The sequence below is a fragment of the Eurosta solidaginis genome, chromosome 1 (assembly GCF_040869045.1).
Source record: "Eurosta solidaginis isolate ZX-2024a chromosome 1, ASM4086904v1, whole genome shotgun sequence".
Lineage (NCBI taxonomy): Eukaryota > Metazoa > Arthropoda > Insecta > Diptera > Tephritidae > Eurosta > Eurosta solidaginis.
Window position 1 is genome coordinate 282,598,262 of NC_090319.1, and position 27,339 is coordinate 282,625,600.

The window sequence follows — 27,339 nt, forward strand, 5'->3', positions numbered from 1 at the left end:
ATAGGCATTAAGTTAAATGGAATAAACGCAGTAACAAGTTCATAATGTCTATACTTAATATAATTATGTTGCCTGTCACAACTTTATTTGAATGTTTTGATAACATCTTCAATAGGGGGACTCATGAAAGCATATAAACTTATAAGGTGTAAAATTATATCCATTTACACACGCGGTTATATGAACGCACCTAGTAATACTCTTGATAAACTTGATTGTTTATCAGCTGTATTATTGCAAAACAAATTTTTTTTGATTGTTATACAAATTAAAAAATGCCAAGATTAAGTGAAAAATCAAAACTAAAACGCCTTTACTTGCTGATGTTGGAGATTTCTGATGAAAATGCCTGCTGTAATGTCTGCAAGGTTGCATTCCTTTGGTATACCGCGTTTACACAATGAAATGTGCGCGTAAATTTATACAAATTGTGTAAATGATTTTTCATACAAAATTTGACAGCTCGTTTACGCACTAGATAAATTTATACGTTTACACACTTTATAAGGCATTTATATGGTTACATGAGTCCCCCTAATGTCTATTATTGCACTATATGTGGATAATTGTATAATGGCTTCTAAATGGTCTCGGATCAAGGAGTTTCTTAAATTCGTTTTGATTAATTTAAGGCTGGAAAAGGCTTTTTCACATATACATATATGTACTACTAAACATAGACAAGTATTTTAATATTTAATTTATTATAATCGTACTTTTCCAAAAATCAATGCCTTGTAATTTTGTTTCCTTAAGGAATGAATCACTTTGTAAATTGCACAATTCCATCTGAAACTGTGGACTTTGCGATAATATATCACAAGTCATGGGACTGTAAAAAAAATTTGTTTAATTCCGTCGAAATCTTTGAATCGGCTCTGAAAACTTATTTTCAAGCTTTCTAACCTGCTTTTCATGTAACTAAAATCAAAGTCTATAATTTCATACTCATTCAAAAGTATCCTTAAACAAGGGAAGTGGAACATGGTCCCATTCTTTACTAAAGGACAATTCTATTACTCGCTATTAATTCCAAAATTCGCACACACCAAATATATGAAAACTTTTTGTTATACAATTTTTTTCAGTGCTGTCACATTTTTTTATATTTTTTTTATAGTAAATTTGTTTTTGTAAATTTTTATATCATATCCAAGTGCTATGATGAAGTGCTACAAGTGTATAGGAGTTGAGCAGCCCTGGTTATATGCAATAATATTGAATTATTGTAGAAATTCAAATATTATTGTGGTACAGCGTGGTTCAAACTTTTGGCAGGCTTTTCTTTTCACGGTTTTATATATTGTAAAGAATATTAGCAACACTAAGGGTACTGTCATCTCTAAGCCGATGCTAAGCAGTGACGTGAATGCACATCAATAATTCAATCATTATGTCTACACATATGTACGTATACGCAGCTGAGAAGCAACGCACAACCACATGCATATATCTGAGATACTCCCGAAAGTATGCAATGAGAGAAGCTATAAAATCGTGGAATTGTAGTTACAGCTGAGAAATTTGATAGCTGATGATCAACTAGTAGATTCTGGAAATGGAAGCGCCTAGAAGATGCGAACGAGGAAATCAAAGAGTATAAAAGGCGGCGACAGATAGAGGCGCTAGAATCAGTTTTGATTAAGCACGCAATCTGTCGGGCAATAGTAGAGTTAGTTTCATATTGAGTTAAGCAAGTTATCAGTAAGCGAAATATAAGTGTTATTGTGAAGTACTTTAATAAAGGCCATTTTGCATCATTGAAGAGTGGAGTTATTTATTCAACAGTTTAGTGATTCGAACTTAGCAGAAGGGCAAATAAGAGGATTTGCAGTAAATTCGTTATAATATTTTCAGCACAAAAATAATACACATTAAAAAACTCATAATTGCGTAAAAAATACACAACCAAAAAACTTTTGAACACTGGGAAAATAATATAATTACGTGTAGATTTTGAATAACCAAGCTTTAGCTTTTGTTTCACTACAAAGTTGTATTTAATTTTAAACCACGCGTTATTTCACACTTCTGCAAATTGTACTACTTAACGCGTGATCAACAACGCACAGTTTGACAGCAGATTATTCAATAAAGAACAAAAATTATAAGAAATGATAATTGCCGTTATATACTGTGGACATTTTAAAAATAAACTGCTTTCAGATTTCAAAAAAAAACAAAAAATTACTTCAAAATTTTTACTTTTTCGCGTCTAAACCAAGCAAAAATGCCACGTGCGGTGGTCGCAATATGCCTATCAGTCAGGAAAATTCACGGAGAAGGCTATTCAAAGCCTCACGGAAAACCCCTACGAACTCTCATTGGGTACTATTCGGGACATTGAAGTCGGTCCGATACACAAATCATTCGATTTTGTGAGCGCTAGGATGAAATATGAAATATGCAAAAAGTCAAGCACAATAGATCTTAATAAAGGTCGCAGTGCATCGAGGCCTTGTCATAATAATAATAGGATTGTTCCAATCTGTATACCACATTTTTATTTTGCGTGCCAGTATAATCTTTTACTTTTTTAACAAATCTGTATAAAACATTTTCACATTACTGCCACGCGCCAAAACACTTGAAAGAAACTTATGGAAAACTGCAGCAATTGCAATAACAAAATCACAAATTTATTAAGTAACAACCAAATTACACTTTATAGATTTCGCTGTATGCAAATCAGACTCTTTATGAATATCGTGTGCACATATGATTTCATGAAACTGAAAAATCAAATGAAATTATAACAAGTAAGGAAGGCTAAGTTCGGGTATAACCGAACATTACATACTCAGTTGAGAGCTGTGGAGACAAAATAAGGAAAATCACCATGTAGGAAAATGAACCTAGGGTAACCCTGGAATGTGGTTATATGACATGTGTATCAAATGGAAGGTATTAAAGAGTATTTTAAGAGAGAGTGGGCCATAGTTCTATGGATGGACGCCATTTAGGGATATCGCCATAAAGGTGGACCAGGGCTGACTCTAGAATTTGTTTGTACGATGTGGGTATCAAATGAAAGGTGTTATTAAGCATTTTAAGAGGGAGTGGGCCTTAGGTCTGTCGGTGGACGCCTTTTCGAGATATCGCCATTAAGGTGGCCCAGGGGTGACTCTAGAATGTGTTTGTACGATATGGGTATCAAATGAAAGGTGGTAATGAGTATTTTAAAAGGGAATGGGCTTTAGTTCTATAGGTAAACGCCTTTTCGAGATATCGCCATTAGGGTGGATCAGGGGTGACTCTAGAATGTTTGTACGATATGGGTATCAAACGAAAGGTGTTACTGAGCATTTTAAGAAGGAGTAGGCATTAGGTCTATAGGTGGACGCCTTTTCGGAATATCGCCACTAGGGTGGGCCAGGGGTGACTCTGGAATGTGCTTGTACGATATGGGTATCAAATGAAAGCTGGTAATGAGTATTTTAAAAGGGAGTAATCCTTAGTTCTATAGGTGGACGCCTTTTCGAGATATCGCCATAAAGGTGGACCAAGGGTGACTCTAGAATGTTTGTAAGATATGGGTATCAAACGAAAGGTGTTACTGAGCATTTTAAGAGGGAGTGGGCATTAGGTCTATAGGTGGACGCCTTTTCGAGATATAGCCATTAGGGTGGGCCAGGGGTGACTCTAGAATTTGTTTGTACGATATGGGTATCAAATGAAAGCTGGTAATGAGTATTTTAAAAGGGAGTAATCCTTAGTTCTACAGGTGGACGCCTTTTCGAGATATCGCCATAAAGGTGCACCAAGGTGCACTCTAGAATGTTTGTACGATATGGGTATCAAACGAAAGGTGTTACTGAGCATTTTAAGAGGGAGTGGGCATTAGGTCTATAGGTGGACGCCTTTTCGAGATATCGCCATTAGGGTGGGCCAGGGGTGACTCTAGATTGTTTGTACGATATGGGTATCAAACGAAAGGTGTTACTGAGCATTTTAAGAGGGAGTGGGCATTAGGTCTATAGGTGGACGCCTTTTCGAGATATCGCCATTAGGGTGGGACAGGGGTGACTCTAGAATGTTTGTACGATATGGGTATCAAACGAAAGGTGTTACTGAGCATTTTAAGCGGGAGTGGGCATTAGGTCTATAGGTGGACGCCTTTTCGAGATATCGCCATTAGGGTGGGCCAGGGGTGACTCTAGAATGTGTTTGTACGATATGGATATCAAATTAAAGGTATTAATGAGGGTTTTAAAAGCAAGTGGCCCTTAGATGTATATGTGAAGGCGTTTTCGCGATATCGACCAAAATGTGGACCAGGGTGATCCAGAAAATCATCTGTCGGGTACTGCTAATTTATTTATATATGCAATACCACGAACAGGGTTCCTGCCAAGATTCCAAGGGCTGTTGATTTCGCCTTGTAGAACTTTTTCATTTTCTTCTACTTAATATGGTAGGTGTCACACCCATTTTACAAAGTTTTTTCTAAAGTTATATTTTGCGTCAATAATCCAATCCAATTACCATGTTTCATCCCTTTTTTCGTATTTGGTATAGAATTATGGCATTTTTTTCATTTTTCGTAATTTTCGATATCGATAAAGTGGGCGTGGTTATAGTCGGATTTCGGCCATTTTTTATACCAAGATAAAGTGAGTTCAGTTAAGTACGTGGACTAAGTTTAGTAAAGATATATCGGTTTTTGCTCAAGTTATCGTGTTAACGGCCGAGCGAAAGGCCTTCCACCGATTTCGCCCATTTTCACAGAAAACAGTTACCGTCATAAAATCTATGCCCCTATCAAATTTAAGAAGGATTGGTAAATTTTTGTTCGACTTATGGCATTAAAAGTATTCTAGACAAACTAAATGAAAATGGGCGGAGCCACGCCCATTTTGAAATTTTCTTTTATTTTTGTATTTTGTTGTATCATATCATTACTGGAGTTGAATTTTGACTTAATTTGCTTATATACAGTAAAGATATTAAATTTTTTGTTAAAATTTTACTTTTAAAAATTTTTTCTATTCTGCGTCGTAATGTTAAAGCATCTACCAAGTTTCATCGCTTTATCTGCCTTTGGCAATGAATTATCGCATTTTTTTGGTTTTTCGAAATTTTCGATATCGAAAAAGTGGGCGTGGTTATAGTCCGATATCGTTTTAAAATATCATTTTAAATAGCGATCTGAGATGAGTGCCCAGGAATCTACATACCAAATTTCATCAAGATACCTCAAAATTTACTCAAGTTATCGTGTTAACGGACAGACGGACGGACGGACGGACGGACGGACATAGCTCAATCAAATTTTTTTTCGATACTGATGATTTTGATATATGGAAGTCTATATCTATCTCGATTCCTTTATACCTGTACAACCAACCGTTATCCAATCAAAGTTAATATACTCTGTGAGCTCTGCTCAACTGAGTATAAAAAGTAAGAAAGTTTAAGTTCGGGTGAAAGCGCACATTACATACCCCACTGTGGACTTGAAACGCTGTTGTTGTTTGTTGTGCGTGGTTAATAGTGTTATAAGACTGCGCAATAATACATATAAGGTTCTATTCTCAACTCATTTTCGTTCAAAAGAAACAAAAAGGATATAGAGGCTGTACATATAGGGTGCTTTACTTTCAATGCTTCATTTTGCCCAATTTTTGACACGAATATACCCTTACATATGTCACAATAGTACACTTACTATTTCTCTTAAACTGCTCATCAGCTAGCTTTTCGGGAACTGAGTATTGAACTCGAAATCTCCAACATTCATATTTTATACTAGTGCAAAGGTCTTTATCCACTCAGCCATATGAATGCCCCTCTGCTCGTTTTGCAAAGCGAGTGGATAAAGGCATCTGCCTTTGCACTAGTATAAAGTATGAGTGTTGGAGATCTCGAGTTCAATACTCAGCTCGCGAAAAGCTAGCTGATGAAGAAGTGAAATTCATAAACATGTCGTAGTAACCATCGCCGTTGTTAAACCTCCAAATTTTCTTCTTCTAAATGTGGGTGGGTCCACGCTCATATTCAAATTTTTTTTGGAATTATGTTTTGCGTCATAAAACCAATCCACCTACCAAATTTCATTAGATTAGCGGTATTCGTTTTCGAATATCTCACGTTTCCCATTTTCTAAATTTTCGATATCGAAAAAGTGGGTATGGCTATCGTCCGATTTCGCTTATTTTCAATAGCAATCTATTCTGAGTTCAGATAAGCCCGTATACCGAATTTGGTGAAGATATCTCAACATTTACTCAAACTATCGTGTTAACGGACGGACGGACATATCTATCTCGATTCCTTCCAAGCGTTATCCAATCAAAGTTATAATACCCTATGTACAAGCACAGCTGGGTATTAAAAGCAACTTGACTTTCTGCATACATATAAATTATACATATTAACTGTATAATAAGTAAAGGAAATTAGTTCTGAGTTACTTCTTGCAAATCAATTTTCCCGTGCGTACTTTTTAGTTTTTGTTGTTTTTTTAGAGCAAAAGCGCATATTAAAATTAATTAAAACATTTACAGTTGTGTGAAAATGTAGCAATCATCTGTTCTACTTACGAATTCATTTATTTATTTTACCAATAACGTAAACATAAAGCTTGATTGCTTCTATTTTTGCTAATTTTTTGTTTGTTCATAACATTCGAACATCTGAAATAAGTTTAAACTATGACGAAAGTAAAATATAAAAAAAAGGCATTTTTGTTTTCATTTAAGTAATTGGTTGCAGTTGCACAATGCTTAACTAATATTACTTTAATGACTTTTCTCCAATTACTCATGATACATTTTGTAATTTGATATCCCTTATTAGAAGAAATGTGTGTGCCAACTTTATAAAGATTCAATAGCAAAGATGTAAGCGAAATCGATAGAAAGTTTACGTCACTACTACGATTGACGCATGACATTGTATTATATAGAGGCTTTTCAATATCAAGTCATTTAGAGAGTTTTCCTTCGAAAAACTTGGTAACCAGAATGGATTTAATTTTCTGATTTCTTTGGCTCCGTCTGCGCGAAGATAAAAGGCCTTATGCATAAAAAGTGAGCTTTTAGTCAGACTCGAGTTTTTAAGAAAATATGACTTGTTTTGTTTTTTTTTTTTTTTTTGCCATACAAACAAAATACCCGCCACATTGTTCCCTTTTCCAAGATTGCATTGTCCCCTTTTCCAAGATTGCTTGGATATCGCTCTAACCCACATACAAAATATTCTTTGTCGAGTTCGAATAAACTCTGAGTTGTAAAGATTAAAAAAAAAAAAAAACGAGGCGATCCTGAAAGGAATCCCGAAATTTTCTCGAAATGCTGCTGAAATTATTTGGAAAATATTTACGAAATAAGTTGGAATCAACCCTGAAAGCAATCTCTAAACGATCAGCATATGGTCCCCAAATGATTCCGTAAAAAACCCGACTTAAAGGTGAAAACTTATCTCGAACACAATTCCAAAATTCTCGCGAAAACCATCCCAGAGTGATTCGAAGACAGTCCGAAGAGGTCTCGAAATGACCTAAAAACCACACTGAAATTATCCGGAAATGATTCCAAATCAGTCCCAAAGTGATCGTAATACAGTCCCGAAATGGTACCGGAATGAATTCCAAAACTGCCAAGTATTCGCACAATTATCCATTAACGAAAGAAACCTGCAACGGACATAAAATGGCCCGAAATCAATGCTGAATTAGTCAGTCAATGCTGATCTCGAACTAAATGCTAGGAAGGAACTACCCCGAGCAGGGAATTATCCATTAAAGAAAGAAACCTGCAACGAACATAAACAGGGTCCCGAAATCAATGCTGAATTAGTCCGGAAATGACCCCGAACCAAATGACGGGAAGAACCTCTCCAAGGCATTCGAACCAAACAAAGCTTCAGACAAGGCGCACGAAAGGGAGGTTTCTTTAACATAATGCTGGAGAACATATATCTAGCATCAGAACTAAGCCGTGGTGGTACAATCTATGGTAAAAGCGTACAATTACTGGCGTATACTGATGATATTGATATTATTGGTCCTAACAAACGCGCCGTTAGTTCTTTCTACTCTGTATTAGATAAAGAGGTAAACAAATTAGGTATTGCGCTAAATGAGGACAAGGTGAAGTACTTGCTGTCATTGAAGAAAGAATCGGCGCATTCGCACTTTGGCAGCCACGGCACTGTTGGATATAAATTCGAGAATGTGTAGGATTTCCTCTATTTGGGAACCAGCATTAACAACAAAAACAATGTCAAACAACAACAAAGTAAAGTCCTCTCTCGACGAACGAAACTCACGCTCTACAAGTCGCTCATCATGCCTGTTCTGATTTATGGCTCGGAATCATGGACGGTATTGAGAGAAGATGAGATGGCTCTTAAAGTGTTCGAAATAAAAGTTTTTCGAAAGATGTATGGTTCTGTCCTTGATGACGAGGGCGAGTATCGAAGAAGGTATAATGATGAGCTCTATGAGTTTTACGCGTGAAGATAGTGCAGTGAATAAAAACTCAAAGACTTCTCTAGCTAGGTCATGTTATACGAACAGACGAAATCGCTCCTGCAAGGAAGTATTTCAGTCGATACCGCAAAGGAAAGGGAATTCCTCCACTGAGTTGGAAGAGTCAGGTGGAAAAAGACTTAATCGCCGTTAGTGCTCACAATTGGCATCACTTATCGAGAAAAGGTCAAAATAGCTGAGGCGGTTAAGCACAAACTAATGATGATGCGCACCGCTTTGATTATAATTTTCAATCAGACCAATATCTACTGCACATGCGCACACTCATAGTTCAAACCACACGCGCTTCAACAATATATGTGACCCGGCCTTTGAAAAGGTGGCTTATGACTCAAAAAAGATATTGCGAGAAACCGCTGTTAAAGATAAACAATGCATTTCTTCAGTTTCTTAGTAGTAGTAATTTTTTTTTTGTAGTCATAAGCCACCTTTTCATAGGCCGGGTCACATATAACAAATCTAATATTTCGACGCACCCATCTTTTAATATTTAATCACTAGAAAAAACAAAATATTTTGTATATGTATTTGCATGCTAACATGATAGCCTACCGACATACATACATATATTCATACAATATCCACATTGATATATGAAAACTTGAGATGGGCAAAACAGTAAACATCCCGATCCCGACAGACTACTTTAAAATGCCGAATTCGCTAGTAACGTGTTTTATGCCAAGTCGATATTGAAGTATTGACCTCATGGCCCTCTACTTCCATGAGTTGTAGTAGTCGGTCAACTGTAACTACCCAAAGTAGCTGCGAGGGATCACCTCACGGGGTACCTCTATTTACCAACCTATGGACCCTATCACCACCTAGCTGTGTACAAATCCTTCTGTGAGTAAACAGTTTGTATATTAACTCCATTAGGCATGCGTCGATGTGTCGAAGCAGAGGACGGCCCCACATCGCTGGAAGGACTTGGTGTGACCAATTGGCGTCGATTGGCAGAGAAAAGTAGCGACTGGCGCACCTTGTTGGAAGGCCATAACCGGTTAAACGCCAATTAAGTTAAGTAAAGCATATGTCGATACGCTGGTTTGTTAAGGCCGGAGTGATTGACTACGGAAAAACATTGTTAAGTCACCTGCTATCTCCGAGAATGCCACCAGTGTGTATCATTTGAAGTCGAACCAATAAGTGTAGAGCAGTTTCGGTTTATCTGTCTTTACGGTATGCATGTTGAGCTTGCGAAAGAAGCGATGGGTCGATCAATATCCTGATAAAATCTTCCAAAAGTCTTTCTAAAGATTTCAGAAGAAAAGAAGATAGGCTTATAGGCTTAAAATCGTTGGGTGTGGAGTGAGAGGATTTCCACGCCTTTAGTGTAAAACCTAATTTTCCTGCATAATGCAGGTACATAATTAAGCCAAAGGACAGCTTACAAATATAAACCTTAACTGTGCTTGAGCCGGGAAGATACCATCCGACCCCGCTGAATTATAGTGTCGCCCTAAAAATTGTTCAATATTATACTTATGCTGCCCATCCAAATTTAAAATTAATTACGGAAGTTCCAATATCCCGCACACAGCTCTAAATCAAATATAAATATGCTTGAACACATATTTGTATGATGATATGATTTGATCATTATGGATATCACAGCAATTTATTTCAAGTGAAGTACTTTTTAACGCAATGCTTTACACATTTTTTCATATGAAAGTACTCACAAATATCTATGTAAGTGTGTATAAATATGTGTGTACATTGTTGTCATTTCAAAATAATCCAACCGAGAACGTGTCTGGGATATCTAAATGCGCATCCAAAAAATGACGCTATCATCGGAAAAAGTTAACATAGTACATATTCATCGATACTTATGCACATATTTTTTTTTGTTTTTTCAATAATAACGAAATACTATGAATATCTTATGAAGGAGTTACAAATAACGAAAGCGAAATGCTAAAGGATTGACATCGACAAGGGTGGTGCCGCATCTGTATGCGACAGCGCGGCAAATATTTAATAATAAATCATTCAAGCTAACAACAATCCATCGCCTGCATGTGACGTGACGCAAAATCACATGCCGCACCACACTGACTGTGTGATATTTGGTGCATTTATATGTGTAGTATTCGTGATTCAGTGAATCGTTGTTGCAGTAATGCCATCAAAGGAGGCAAACTTGAATTCAACAATTTAAACCGCGCACATCAATACGAATGTAGGTAATCGGTTTTTAGAACATGTAATTTAAAATAGATTATGCTCATACTAGCCCCGCCCACAATTAATACGTACGCCTTGCACTTCTCGTATGGTACGTTTAATTAAAATTGAGTCAATTTCAATATCTTATATGTATGTATATAATTTGATTTTGATGAAAATTGATGTGTGTGTTCAAGGGGATTTAAGGAAGCTGTAGATTCACAATTTGGTCCGGGTAGTTGACCAGGCGCCCACCTATTCCAAATAATCTTATTTATTATGCGACTCGCTGGAAATTTGGTACCTGGGGTAATTCATTGACAAAGATAATATTTGAGAAACTTTTCATTGCGGGAAGTGGAGCAGGGGCCACTACTAAATAAAATAGTGTATGGTGCGATTTGCTTCAAATTCTCTATAAGGGGTACTTCCATGACTAGCTAATTATTTGAGAAATTTTTCTTTCCGGAAGCTGGAACAGGGCTGGCCTATTGTAATAAGTCGTATTTATTGTGCGATTTGCCAGAGATTTAATACAAACTTTTCGTTTCGGAAAGTCCACGAAGGCTCGACCTATTGTAATAAATCGTATTTATGTTCTGATTTGCTTAAGATTTGGTACAGGGGTACCTCTTTGTCTAGCTTAATATTTGAGATAAGTGGGAATCTTATTTATGGTTCGATTTGCTTAAAATTTAGTACAGGAGTTTCGCTTCGACAAGCTATGTACATATGTATATGGAAATCTTTCTTTCCGCCATGTGGACCAAAGGCCGACCTATTCCAAAAAAAAAATTGTGGTGCAATTTTGTTTGAAATGTATTATTTAGACAGCCTTTCGAAAAAGGAAAACAAAAAGATCGGAGTGGAAATTTAAGAAAGAGAAGTGATGGTTAGGGAGAAGAAAGGAAGTGTGAGTAGAAAAAGGAGATAAAAATGAAGAAAGTGCGAGGATAAGATGGAAAGGAGAGAAAGCATGTGCAAGGAAGCAGGGAGAAGATAAGAAGGAGTGAGAGTGATCAATTATGGTGAGAAGGAGAAAGAGGCAAGAAGTTAAAAGCTTTTTTTTTGTTTGCAGAAGCTACAATAGGACAATTGCCTATGTTTACTTGTAGAGTAATAACATCGCCGTGAGGAATATTATCGGGCAGGAGAACGGGTCAATTATCTATCTGTATCTTATTTATAAAAATGATAGCGATTTTAAAAGTTGAGTAATTTTTATATAGTTTCGTAAAGGTTTGGACAAACAAAGATATTGAAATCGGTCGGACAGGAGAAGCAAGAATACAAATTTGGTATGTAGATTCCATATTTGAGGAAATTGAGGTGAGAGAAGGAGGGAAATGGGGGGAATGGGATGAGTAGGAATAGGATTGGGAGTGGAGTTGGTATTAGGGAGTGAGAGTGGAAATAGGACTGTAAATGGGAATGTGAAGTTTAGCGGAAGTAGGAGTGGGTGTGGGAGTAGGAATGGGATTGGGAGTGCAGTTGGGATTAGGGAGAGGGAGGCAGACTAATGGTATAAGGGATGGACAAGAATTATAAAAAAATGGAAGATAGAGTAGAAGAGAATGGGATAGATGATGAAGAGAAGCGATGTTTAATTTTTAAATGTAGGCAAACTAATTTTCGGACAGAGCAAAGTCTGTGGGGTACCCTAGTCCTTTTATAAAAGTCGTATTTTTAGAAATATAAATAAAGACAAGGCGCTTTATACCTTCGAATAGATTTTAGCCCGATTTGTAGCAATATAAACCCTTTTTATAAGCTTTCGAATTTTTTTTTTAAATGCATGCTCAGAGATATTTTCAGGACCATTTTGAAATCATTACTGTTCTGTTTCTGGAGAATTCTGGTATCATTGAGAGACTTTTTGCAGTAATATTGGGATCATCCCGGGACTATTTTGAGGTCATTTCGGGACTGTTTTTGCATTATTATCGGATTGTTATTGGCTTGCTATTGGTTTGTTATCGACGTGTTTTCGGCTTTCTGTCGATAAAAATTGTTATCGAAGAGTTGCCGGTTTACAGTTCCTGAATTATGGCTGTGCTATCGGTTTAATGCGGAAAAGCTATAGATTTTTTATCAAAAAAATATCGGGTTGCTATCGAAAAAACATCGATTTGTTATCGAAGAAATCACGATTACGATTTGTTATCAGAAAAATGTCGGCTTGCTGTGGAAAAGAATAGGGTTGTCGTCAACCGGCCTAACATTTCGCTATGAAATTTTGATAACGAATCAATATTTTTTCTATAACAAATCGAAATTGTTTTTATAATAAATCGATGAGTCGTCGATAACGTTTGCTATCGATAAGAAATGTATAACTCTTTAATAAAAAATCGCCAACTCGTCCAAACATCGCCGGTAACAAATGGATAATAAATCGATAACTCATTAAAAATAAATGTATACCACTACCATAACCCGCCGATAACAATCTGATCCGATAGCGGTTATATTTTTACCTTTTCTTTCCTTTTTCCTTTCCTTTATTTGTTTCGGTAATCGATTGTTCTCGTTTACTAATATAAACACAACTCTTTATTTTACTTGAAAACCCGGTCCAGCAGTGCCGGCATCAAACAGTAATTTAAAGATTAAAAAAATTTTAATAGTGTAACTGCTACTCATCAAAAAAACTTCTTACAGTGCAGAAAAGTCAATTCCTTTAACCGGCCTATACACACTCATACCAAGTCACATAATCGGTTTTAACTTAAACACACTTCTGTTTATGTATCCTTTTTTATAATCTGTTGCGCTTAGCATACCGAGCATTTCTTGGTGCGTTTCACTAGTTTGTTAAAATAAAATACACGCAAATACTGCATACAAATAGTAATAGTTAAAAACAAGCTCATCGTCCAATGTGCTAGAGTCTTAAATCTTCTATCGTCCAGCTATCAGTCAACTCTCTGTTTCTCAAAATTTTTAGACATTGACTGTTGGTTTCGTTCCTGCGTAAATGTTTTTGTGTAGCTTTCGTTATCTTGTGCTTACGGTGTTGTTGTTGTAGCAGCGCATTTTTACTACTGGCTGGAGTTTGGAATTGCATAGTGTAGACGACTACATAACATAACATTCGCCACAGTGACTTCCTCCTGAGTAAAGTTATCATTTCCTGATCCAGATTGGTTAAGATGTAACGCCCTGCATCTTTGCCTCTGTTCCAGAGAATCCCACAATGCGTTACCTTGTCGTCACTAGTCGCCGTTTTTCTCATGGCTGTGTGTCGAAACGATGATAACCAACAACCATTTTTGTTAGCTGCCGCTTTACCTCTTAATTTCATTATTCACATGTGGCTTTCATCTGGACGCCGACGCGACTTTTTGATAACGTCTGGAGCTTTGCTTTGGAAATCTTGACCATCTTTACACTCCCATATCCGCTGGCGGGTGCCAGATTCACACAGCCGAAGTCAAGGCAACAAATTCCCAAAATATTCAACTCTGTTACCAAAACGTACAACCTAGTGTAGTATTCAGTATGACTTTCATCCTAACTTACGAGTTCCTTACTTGTAATTTGCTGTTCTTTACGGCTCACAGTTTAATGCTTTTTCTGTTTAAGCTCAAGCTGCTCAAGTTCAGATAGTAAATTTTGCATTTTTTTATATCTCCTTACATTCAACCCGTTGTCACACCGTTTTTTCTTTCCTTTTTTTCTTTTTTCCATAGTTGTCATAATATAAGCTGCTTTCATACAATGAAAGAAATCATATTGCTTGCCAAAGCTAAATTCAACATACTGCCCCATCTTGGCCATTGGCCACTTGCGATTGGCAGCAGATAATGCCACAAGCTACCATCGATCCAGTAAACCGCTTTCCGTTTGCTAGTCACAAGTGTGAATAATTTTCTTATAATGAAATTATGTCAAGCATTCATCGATAAATTACATCAATTTTGATATTATATGCAGTGTTGCAATGTATATGTATGCATATCTACTTAAAAAATGCACTCTGTTGCACGGTGTCCCATTGTTGTAAGCCGCCCATAGTGGGTATGTAGTTTCTGTTGTCCTTGTAATGGTATAAGAGCGATACATTTTGGGTTAGTGAACTCTTTTTATACTCAGCGTGCTTTGCACACAGAGTAAATCAACTTTGATTGGATAACGGTTGGTTGTACAGCTATAAAGGAATCGAGATAGATATAGACTTCCATATATCAAAATCATCAGTGTCGAAAAAAAATTTGATTGAACCATGTCCGTCCGTCCGTCCGCCTGTCCGGTAACACGATAACTTGATTAAATATTGAGATATCTTCACCGAATTTGGTACACGAGCTTATCTGGACCCAGAATATATTGGTATTGAAAATGAGGGAAATCGGTTGATAATCACGCCCACTTTTTATATATATATATAACATTTTGGAAAACACAAAAAACCTGATTATTTAGTAAATAATACACCTAGAATGTTGTAATTGGACATGTGGACTGATATTGAGACTCTTGATAAAAATTTGAAAACACTTTCTAAAATGGGCGTGGCACCGCCCACTTGTGATAAAATCAATTTTACAAATATTATTAATCATAAATCAAAAATCGTTAAACCTATCGTAACAACATTCGGCAGAGAGGTTGCCTTTACTATAATGAATGCTTTGAAGAAAAATTAACGAAATCGGTTAAGGACCACGCCCCCATTTATATAAAAGATTTTTAAAAGGGTCCTGGACGAATAAAATAAGCTATATCTTTGCAAAAAAAAAGAGCTTTATATCAATGGTATTTCATTTCCCAAGTGGATTTATAACAGTAAATAGGAAAAACTTCAAAATTTAAAAAGTGGGCGTGGCACCGGATATAGAATAATAAGCTATAGCTTAGCAAAAAATAGTTTTGAATCAATGATATTTGACTTATCAAGTTTTATTGCAAGAGGAAATGGGGAGAAATTTTTTTTTATACGGGGGGTGCCACGTGTTATGTAGAAAAGTTATTTATCTGTAATGAAATGTACAATTGAAGCTCACGCTGAGTATATAATGTTCGGTTACACCCGAACTTAGACACCTTTACTTGTTAAAACTGTTGTCAATATTATCGCAATCTTCTTTAATTGTAATCATTAAATCTGTTGGTGATTTTCTGCAGTTGAATGTTAACCAGATATTTCATTTCGTAATCGGGTTTCACGCAAATTCTTTGATTTTTTGAAAGGAAATTGATTGAAAATATATTTACTGTGGACAACGTAGCTTGTAGATGGAAAAAAATATAGTATTGGATGCTACGGTAATATTTTCCCTCACATGTTGGTCGAATGTTGTAGAGAATATTTTGATTGATTAGTTAAGCAAACAAGTCTTATTTAAAACTCACTTTCCGGACCACATTGCAGGCTATCGACACCCACATATAATGATAGGCTTGCCCACCATTACTGGTCGAAAAATAAAGCCTAGAAACAAAGCTCATCTAGCGAGCGCAATGGGGCTTTGTTTATTTTCAGCCCATTCTCTTTGCTACAGCACTGAATCAACCATTGATCGAATTATGGTTAATTCGACCGAGTTCTTTGTCAAGCGAACAAATTAGTTAAGGCATTTCAACAGAAGAGAAATTGCCGCTCTTAAGTTAACAAAATTCTGTAAAATTGACAGATTCCTAATCAATCTAACTGATTTTTTTATTAACACAACTGATCTCACTGGTCATTTCAACAGCGATCAACAGTCAATACATGAGCAAATTCCAAAGAGAATTTTACGCTCACTGCGCTCTCTACTTTTTACTTATGACGATGGTGCGACCAAAAGAAGAAAACCACCAAATCGAAAAAACACACAAAATGGGAGAACAACAAAAATAGTTTTTCAGTTATCAATACAAAACGAAAAACCCTTTTTTTGAATTTACTGTGCAAAAAATTATGAGATACGGGGACACCTATTTATCGGGTACAATTTTGCAACTTCTCCTCCAAGCGAAATGCGAAATTGCGCCCTCTTGTTGCAAAAGATTTGTTTGAACGAACAATATTTTTCCAAAGTTAGTAACATTTTGTTAACGTTTTTACGAATTTTCACTCACGCGAACGTATCTAATAAGATAATAAATAAAATAATTTAAAAAAAATTTTTAAGTTAAACGGTTTTATTGAAAACAATACTTACATGAAATAATAATAATACGAAAAGCTAGAAAATAATTAGGTAGGTTCTAGGTACTAGTCATCACACTCCTTATCAATCTAGGGCGTTGATCCGACAATTAAATAAAAGCGTTGGGCGCGGGAAATTTCTAAAAATGTGAGGCGTACCATAACCTGATTAAGGTTCAGTTGGTTTTACTTATGACTATCAATAGAAATATGACGCGTCCAACGCTTTTATTTAATTGTCGGATCAACGCCCTAGATTGATAAGGAGTGTGATGACTAGTACCTAGAACCTACCTAATTATTTTCTAGCTTTTCGTATTATTATTATTTCATGTAAGTATTGTTTTCAATAAAACCGTTTAACTTAAAAATTTTTTTTTAATTATTTTATTTTCAAGTTTTTAGTCTTTATTTAATTGCCCATTATTTCTCATTCTATTTAGTTCATTTAGTGACTCATTATTACAAGGACTCTTTCCTGACAATTTGTTACAACCTAAGTCCTCAATACATAATCCTTCCAAAGACTTTACTCGACTCTGCGCCACGTATGCTTGTCCCTTCTCCAACTCCAAAATATTTTGATGTCACTTCTACTGAACTGTATGCAATATTTGTTCCAAATATGAGCCAAATCGGGCATCATAGGTCGCTTTCTATTCATGTACGTATTATGTGTTCCAAATATGGACCAAATCAAATCGGACCACAAATACGATTTTTGTGAATATCTCGATCCTTGTGCCACCTAGCGGCGATTTTTTTTTGATAGGTCTCTTTCTATTCTTGTATGTGTTATGTGTTCCAAGCATGAGCCAAGTCGGACCACAAATACGATTTTTGTTAATATCTCGATCATAAGTCGCTTTTTATTCTTGCATGTATTATGTGTTCCAAATATGAGCCAAATCGGACCACAGATGCGAATTTTGCGAATATCTCGATCCATGCGGCACCTAGCGTCGATTTTTTACGCAGGTCGATTTCTATTCTTGCATGTATTATGTGTTCCAAATATGAGCCAAATTTCATTTCATTTCATTTTTTTCATTTCATTTATTTAACAAATTTGTACAACTAAGAACTTAAGTCTTTTATATGCACATCAACTGACATTAAAAACTTATGCTAATACATTTTATGTAAATGGGAAGTTCACAATATAAAAATTTAAAGAAAACTAAAATTTACCTACTGACATAAAAGTATGCGTTTAATATATGCACTTACTTAAATTAATCTTATAACTATTACAAATTAATCGAGACACATGAATAGCAGAGGTACAGAAAACAATGAAAGGAGAAGCAAGGAAATTAGATGACATAAAGATTATTTTAGAAATAGTATTTTAGTCAAAATATAGAAGAAATATCAACATCTGCGAAGTATTTCAATATAATGCTTTTGAATTTCTATTATTCAGCCCTACTTTAATTGATTCGGGAATAGCGTTCCAAAGTCTAACAGCGCTAATAAAAAACAATCTGCTAGACGCTAAGTATTTGAACATCGGAACCACCAATTTACGGTTTCTTTGAGACCTGGTAAAATGCAGTTTGTCATAAAGATACTTGGGGAGCTTACATTCTAATAGTTTAAACATGAACATGCAGTTTCTGGTAGCCAAGTAATTAAGGATGTTGCATCCCAGAATTTTATCCCTCCAGGGTGATATGTGATCGTATCGACCTACCCCATACACGTACCTGGTAACATTATTGAAGGTTACATTGATCTTGTTGGCGGACTCCGAGTCAAGTTTAGTATACACAAGTTCAAAGTATGTGAATTGGGGTACAATTAGCTGCATTGCAAGCTTGCGACGAGTTTCCTGTGGTGTGAACGGTGCCGATATGCGTAAGGTCCGCAGTATAACATAAACATTGCGGACTACTTTATTAACGTGGTCGAAAGAAGTTAATTTGTTATTTAATACAAAGCCAAAATTTTTAACTTTGTCAGTGGTACTAAGTGCCTGCGAGCCAATCTTTAAAGATGGAATACTTTCAGGGTCGATTTCATTTTTGGATATCGGCATAACGTACGATTTTGCAGCGTTAAGACATAAAGCATTGTTTTCAGCCCAACAGAAAACAGCAGACAGATCACAGTTTACTTTGAAGCATAAGTCTTCAACGAGGCCAACACGATTAGAAAGGTACAACTGAATATCATCAGCATATGCGTGGACGTTAACATACTTACACACGGAAAACACATCATTGACAAACATACTAAATAATAAAGGACCAGGAATTGATCCCTGAGGAACACCTGCTTTAATGGATTTGAATTCTGACGAAGCTTTCTCTCCTCTGACCTTTTGTTCCCTACCTTGGAGGTAACTAGCCATGACTTTAATGGAACTATCAGAAAAGGCAAAGAAGTGACGGAGTTTCCAGCACAATAGCTCGTGGCTGACCGAATCGAATGCCTTAGAGAAATCCAACATGCAAAGAATGGTTAGGTCGCCATTATCAAATGGCCCTCTGATGTCATCCATGATTTTTACCATAGCAGTGGCACAACTGTGTTTAGGCTTAAAGCCAGACTGTAGAGGTGAGAGCAAGTTGTTTTCTCTAACAAAATTAGATATTTGTTCAGCCATTAAAGATTCACACACTTTTGAGAACGATGGTACGATACTAATCGGTCTGAAGTCCGAAGGATCCGCAGCAAGCGGTTTCTTAGGCACAGGCACAACTATTGCTTTCTTCCAAGCAGAAGGAAAACAACCACTTGTAAAACAGTGGTTAATAATGTGGGTCAGAGGATTTACAATAAAAGGAAGAACAATTTTTACGAATTTTAACGAAACCCCATCATTACCCACGGCACACGATTGTATAGACAAGATAGACTTTATTACGTCACACTCACTAACACACTTAAACTCAAACGTATTAATAAAAGTATTGACAAGTTCAGGCATCCTCTCAGGAGAGACAGAGCTGGAGTTGGTGCTGGAACCGATGAAAAAATTATTTAGTATGTCAGTATGTATTTATGTATTCACTTATTTACGTATGTATGTATATGGCAACATAGGTACTTTCGTACAAAGCTGTCGCAACAACTTTTTTTGTTCATTTGACTACTAAAACGGTCAATTACGAATCAACGATTTATGCGCAGTTGATTCAACATCTTGTTGCGATGGATAAAAATTGACAGAAATTTCGGTTGAATTGACCCGTATTTCGGTTGATTTTACCAGTCTTTTTCTTTCAGTGTATCCAACTTACATAAGGATTTTCTATTGCACGGTTAAATACCCAACAGGTGGACATAGGTTAAGGTAGTATTCACACCAAAGCCAGGAAAATCTGAGCAACTGCCCTCGTCGGATCGACCAATTAGCCTTCCTAATGGGAGTGGAGAAAGTTTTGAATCAGCATATAAGGGAGGTAAACCTATACAAACTCCCTCTGTTTAAGACTCAATTTGCCTATCAATCAGGAAAATCCACAGAAACGGTTATTCATAGCCTCGCGGTAAAAATTGAAAAGGCTTTGAGGTCTAAAAATATCGCCCCCTGTGCTTTTATTGGCATTTCAGATGCTTTCTATAAGAAGACACTTCAAGCTATCAAACAAGTTTTGATCAAAATACTTTCTATCAATCCTAACAAAATTGTCCTAGTGCCTTTTAACCGGAGAAGAAAATTTTCCATATAAGAATGATCGCTGTGTGGCACCAAAAAACAATTTTTAATAAAAACAAAATACCGAGGGGTTACTTTGGACAGAACGCTTACGTGGAGCGGTCATCTAGATGCTACCTTAAACCAACCAGGAAAAGTTTTCTTCGCCTGCACACGATTTTATGGCAAAACATGGGGGCTATCTCCCAAGACGATATTAACATATGCTTCATTAGTTTGGTAGCCGAAACGCAAAAAACAGCCATAACATAATCAAGAAAATTGAATCGACTAGTTTGTTTTGGGATAACGGGTGCTATGTGCTGATGTGCTTAGTGCCTTAGTGGGAATATCTCACTTCTCTATTCTAATAAGGAAAGAGGCACAGGTAATAAGAAAATTCATAGGAAATCCAGTATTGCAACCATGTGATGCAATGTCGCCTACGCTCAACATCACACGGATTTATTACGTGTCCAACAGGAAATCCTATAATCGGATGGATAAAAAATTGATGACTTAAAAACTTTGATCTGACATATATAGGCCGAACTTCAAGAAATGGGTACCAATGGGATGCTACCTCACTTTTTTCAGGCAGAAATCCATGCAATAGAAGTTTGTGGTAGAGAATATCTACTAAGAGGATTATCCTGAGACAGCCAGACAGTCTTACGTGCCTCATAGTCTCTCCATTTACTTCTAAGCTTGTGGATGAATGCATTGGAGTCCTAAATGATCTGAGAGCAAAAGAAAGGTTTGGTTAGTATGGTCTCCCGGGTATCAGAACAGACAGTCTACCTAGCCAAACAGTGTGCTATAGCAGCATTCTATGGTCCAGAGCTCTTCTGCGGACTCACAAAGGCACACACCATGGAAACCACAAGTAACTGGGATACAAAAGAAACCAAAAGACAGACCAAATTGTTTATACTGCCAGCAAAGAGAGTATTAGCCAAACTCATTAATCTAAGCATAGATTACCTACGAACTCTTACTTGGTACTATACGGGACACTGTAGTCTACGATATCACCTAAGTAAATTAAATCTATCCGATACACAAATCTGTCGCTTTTGTGAGCTGGATGTTGAGATACCGTTTCACAATCTCTGCGAACGCGCCGCTCTGGAAAGGCAAAGGATCTAACAGCTGTGTGGCGGAATCTTTATCTCTTCGTGATATGGAGTAAAAAGCCTGAAAAGGTTCTTAAATACATTAAGAGCCCCACACACAGTCTTAGGGTGAAAGGTCAACCACAATAGATCTAAATAAAGATGCATCGAGGTCGTAAATAATAGCCGTGTTTTTTTAGACGCGTATACGTTTATTCTAGCGGCAGTGGTTAAATAACTAGCTACATCACAGGGTGTACCGAAAAGCGGAGACACAACCCTCTGATGGCCATAGTGCTTAACACATAGCTCAATCAGTTGCGATGAATTGTAGACACGCACCATTTTAAGAGGTGATACAAGAATTATTGTAGAGGTCAAACATAGACACATATTTCAGTTACCTCTGAGTATAATGCGTATTGAAATTTAGTAGTACTCATTTTATTCGCATCAATTTCAGAAGAGTAGATAAAGTTTGAAGCTTACCAGTCCATATAAAGTTTAAGCGTAAACGTCTATAGATGTAAACAAGTAAGGAAGGCTAAGTTCGGGTGTAACCGAACATTACACCTCAGCTGAGAGCTTTGGAGACAACATAAGGGAAAATAACCATGTAGGAAAATGAACCTAGGGTAACCCTGGAATGTGTTTGTATGACATGGGTATCAAACGGAAGGTATTAAAGAGTATTTTAAAAGGGAGTGGGCCATAGTTCTATAGATGGACGCTTTTTCAAGAAATCGCCATAAAGGTGGACCAGGGGTGACCCTAGAATGTGTTTGTACGATATGGGTATCAAATGAAAGGTGTTAATGAGTATTTTAAAAGGGAGTGGCCCTAAGTTGTATATGTGAAGGCGTTTTCGAGATATCGACCAAAATGTGGACCAGGGTGACCCAGAACATCATCTGTCGGGTACCGCTAATTTATTTATATATGTAATACCACGAACAGTATTCCTGCCATGATTCCAAGGGCTTTTGATTTCGCCCTGCAGAACTTTTTCATTTCCTTCTACTTAATATGGTAGGTGTGACACCCATTTTACAAAGTTTTTTCTAAAGTTATATTTTGCGTCAAAAACCAATCCAATCACCATGTTTCATCCCTTTTTTCGTATTTGGTATAGAATTATGAATTTTTTCATTTTTCAAAATTTTCGATATCGAAAAAGTGGGCGTGGTGTGGTCATACTCGGATTTCGCCCAATAAAGATAAAGTGAGTTCAGGTTAGTACGTGAACTAAGTTTAGTAAAGATATATCAATTTTTACTCAAGTTATCGTTTTAACGGCCGAGCGGAAGGACAGACGGTCGAATGTGTATAAAAACTGGGTGTGGCTTCAACCGATTTCGCCCATTTTCACAGAAAACAGTTGTCGTCATAGAAGCTAAGCCCGTACCAAATTTCGCAAGGATTGGTAAACTTTTGTTCGACTTATGTCATTAAAAGTATTCTAGACAAATTAAATGAAAAAGGGCGAAGCCACGCCCACTTTGAAATTTTTTATTTTTGTATTTTGTTGCACCATATCATTACTAGACATGAATGTTGACATAATTTACTTATATACTGTAAAGATATTAAATTTTGCGTTAAAATTTGACTTTTAAATTTTTTTTTTTAAGTGGACGTGTTCGTCATCCGATTTTGCAAATTTTTATATAGCACACATATAGTAAATTTACTCAAGTTATCGTGTTTACGGACAGACGGACGGACGGAAATGGCTAAATGAATTTCTTTTTCGTCCAGATCATTTTGATATATAGAAGTCTATATCTGTCTCGATTAGTATATGCCGTTACGGGGTACCGTTATGCGAACAAAGTTAATATTGTAACGAATTTTGTGAACTCCGCTTATTTTACACCTTCTACTAACGTTCGTATCGCTAAACTGTTGAATAAATAACTCTAATATTCAATAATGCAAAATGGCCTTTATTAAAGTACTTCACAATAACACTGATACTTCACAACCAATAGCTTGCTTAAATCAAACTGATTCCATGATTGCTCAGCTTGCGCTCTTTTATACTCTTCGGTTTCCTCGTTCGCATACTTCTAGGCGCTTCTTCTTCTTGAATTTACTAGTTCGCTGAAGATTGCATACTTTTGTGAGTATCTCAGAAATATGCATGTGTATGTGTGAGAACTACTTTGCTGATGATTGCATACTTTTGTGAGTACCTCTCCGCTGCTGTATGTACATATGTGTAGACATAATGATTGATTTGTTTATGTAGATACAAGTGACTGCTTAGTACCGGCTTAGAGATGATAGTATGCCTTAGTGTTGCTAATATTCGTCACAATATACTCTGTGAGCTCTGCTCAGCTGAGTATAAAAAACACAACTAACAATAATAATTAAGGTCGAAAAATGAAAAAACCATACGATTTGTCCCGTACCAACCGTGAAATGCTGCTTAAACTATAATATGCTATTCTCACTCGACTAACTTTCCCTTTTTAGAATAAAAATATATTCTTGTTAGCAATCATAAAAATTATAGTAAATATTCTTATCTTGTATTTACAGATCTCGGTTGACTGATATAATACAAATGTTAAACTAGAACAGCAAAAAAAGCATTGAAAAAGCAAGCAAACCACAAGAAACGTAAACAAAACTCAATAAAAATACTAAATAAAACAAAATTATAAAACTTCAATTTATTTATAATTGTTTGTAAAGTGTAAACGGAACGCAGTCTGGACTTGAAAACCGTCAACAAGAAACGAGTTGGCACTTGAAACTATTTGCCGAGCAAACAAGTGACAAGGGAGGGATTCCTAGCGCAAACATACTGCGGCTACAACAACAACAACCAGCATTGCTTCCAGCTGTGCTGATCCATTAGAAACAACGTATGTGCTTGACTGACAACTAAAGCAAAACTAAAAATAAAAATATTTACTTAACATTGCAATAATTTTGCTACTTTCAACAATTTCCTTACACGCCCTCGATGCAACAACATTTACTTACCTTCCACCAACATTATTGAGTTTTACTGCGTACATATTTGCATTTCCTGCATTCACATAAAGTATAACAGACGATAGAATACAGAACAATAGAAAAAAACAACAACATTGTAAAGTGGCAAGAGCGCCCTACATTTTACAAAGCAACATTTCCAAAACTTGGAAAAAATTGTGCTTACAAATTGCAGCAACACAAGCAACAACACTAACAACGGACTTCAAATTCAAGATTCTCTATTCAGGCTATACATTACGTACATCGCAGCCAAAATTGTACTTAAACCAGAGATTCATAGCCAAAATGATTGGACGTTTATTTCGTGCACACGGTGAATTTTGTGCGTCCCATCCGTGGGAGGTGATTGTCGCACTACTCACACTGACAGCATGTATGTTGACAGTTGACAAACAAGTTGGCATTGGCAGCGGCGTCGGCGTGGGTGTAGGCGTTGGTGTTGGTCCTGATGTCGGTGGTATGGGTGGTGTTGGTACATCACCAACATCCTCATCTGTGCCACCTTCAATGTCGGCAACATCTAGTCGTCATCGTCCATGTCGCGGTTGGAGTCAGTCGTGTGATGGCCTAGAAGCCGAATACAATGCGGCTGATGTTATATTGATGACAATTGTACGTTGTACGGCCGTACTCTATTGTTACTATCAGTTTTGCAATCTGCATAAGCTTGGTTCCAAATACATATTAGGTGAGTATATAAAATTAATTTGTGTATGTATGTACAGTGTCCGCCAAAAGGCTAGGTAAAGGGTTGATTCATTTAATTATCTCAGATTTTTTGGTCTGGTGATAGCAAATATAGGAAGTGTGGGTTGGAAGAGGACATGATCGAGAACGTTTTGTGCTCGTGCCCTCTGCTCGCCAGGTCAGCTATGAAGAGTGGCACAGCTATCAGATTAGAAGCATTAAGTAGCATAGTTCTTAGTAAGCAAATATGCCAAGAAGACGGAGTTATTCTACAACATAGGTCCTGGTTTTTGTATTTTTGGTCGTTGAGCAAACTTCTGTCTGCTCTATGGACTTATTCAGTCTATATGAGTTCCTCACGGGTCGCCTAGTTCAACCTAAACTTAAACTAAAAACAAATCAAGAACTTATTTCTTCTTCTGATTCCTGTAAGATTGTAGGTAGGGTAGTTTAGTAAGTTGAGTGGTAACTATCCCGGCAGGAGAAGCTCACTTGTACAGTATGAAGGTTCGGTGTCATAAAACATAAAATAACGGTGACGTAGCCTTTAGCTATTTGGATAATTTTTATCTAGCAACTACATATGTATATACTTTGAATAAAAACGTATAGGTCCTCCAGAAATCCAAGTGAGGTATGACCCAAATACTTTCAGCACAGGCAAAGGCTTACTTGAATGCTTTAGGGGAAATTGGACATGGATTTGTCAGAACCCTAGTCATCATAACCCTTTGTGATCCCAATAATTTTCGAAGACCGTCTGCTATACACTTCCAAGGCAAAAGTATATCGGTTCTTTGCACGAGGTAGTGTCTGACAAGCGTTTGCTGGACTTGTCTAAAATATTTAATGTATTTTAACCCTAACCTTAATCAAAAGAGTTCTGAGGGCGGATATTATAATTATATAATATATACATATTATATAAAAGCACTATACCAAGATAAGCCTGGAACGCATGCGTACTCATCTTTGTGAGCAACACTTGGCACCCACTGGTTTCTAGCTTTATGCCTTGTAACTTGTCTCTTGCGCACTTGCTCTGTCGATTGCGGGCTCACATCCCTTCGCTGCGACAGTTCTGTTGCACAAATTATTTTTAATAAATTGAACTTAATCTCCATCGACGCCTAAACCAACGAAGGCTCTTTTGGTGGCCCAATAATTGCATCGATGCGATCATATTCATTTGCTGGGACCTATTGCCTCCATTTTTAATGTTGCAGCACCAGATTTTCTAAGGTAACCAGCATTTGTGTTTCTATTATCATCTAGCTATAGTAGCTCACCCAGTGAAAACAAATCCAAACCATAGAAGGGATTACACATTGAAAATGCCTTCCCCAGATTGGCGGGCTGTATGGTAAGGTCGTAGGTAAAATAATTGTCAGATTTTCCTTTGTGTTCAGGAATCCCTTCTACACGTCGTTTCTCGTCTTTGAACGATTCCATCAACAAGACCGCTATATTTTATTAGATATTACTTGAGGACGTTCATCGGTGCTTGTTGATTAAATAATGTATATCGTGGCTTATTCGCAAGCTATAGAGCCTAACACCATTGCGCTTTTCGATTATTGGTTATGAATTAATGTATATTTCTGTCCTGTTACTATTTTTATCGGTACCGGCATTCGTCGGGTTAATGTATTTTATTCAGCGGCAGATCACCAACCGTTGTTGTCAAATGAGTCAGTATTAACCGGTCGTTTAAAGAACGGTACTAAGTAAAGAAAGACTTAGTTTCGATAGTGTTTCTAATTGGAATTTGCATATAATGTATCTACCTTTTTAAGTCAAATCAGTCGCTCGAGTCAAATGAATATCTGAGATCAAATGCTTTAGTATGAACAGGACATAACTATTTACGAAACGTTTGAAACAAATTTGGATTACACGATATTGCAAGAATGATATATGCGGTTTTTCCCGCTCAGTCACGCACCATGAAAATCGGATATTGAAAATTTTTCAATGATCTCAAAACAAATACAAATTTCATGCCGGTCAGTTCGTAAACTGTTGCATAGTTCATAAAAATAACATTACGCCAAATTTTTAGTTGAAGGTCATC

The 27,339-nt window shown here is 36.6% G+C and overlaps 1 protein-coding gene across 1 annotated transcript in view; it reads left to right on the forward strand.

Annotated features, from left to right (window-relative positions):
• The window catches only part of Hmgcr (HMG coenzyme A reductase), a 221,202-nt gene that overhangs the window by 154,421 nt on the left and 39,442 nt on the right, over positions 1 to 27,339 (forward strand). The window contains exon 2 of the mRNA XM_067760972.1: positions 24,114 to 25,266. Coding sequence (XP_067617073.1) covers positions 24,864 to 25,266 — 403 coding nt within the window. The 5' untranslated portion in view covers positions 24,114 to 24,863. The remainder of the gene's footprint in view (positions 1 to 24,113; positions 25,267 to 27,339) is intronic.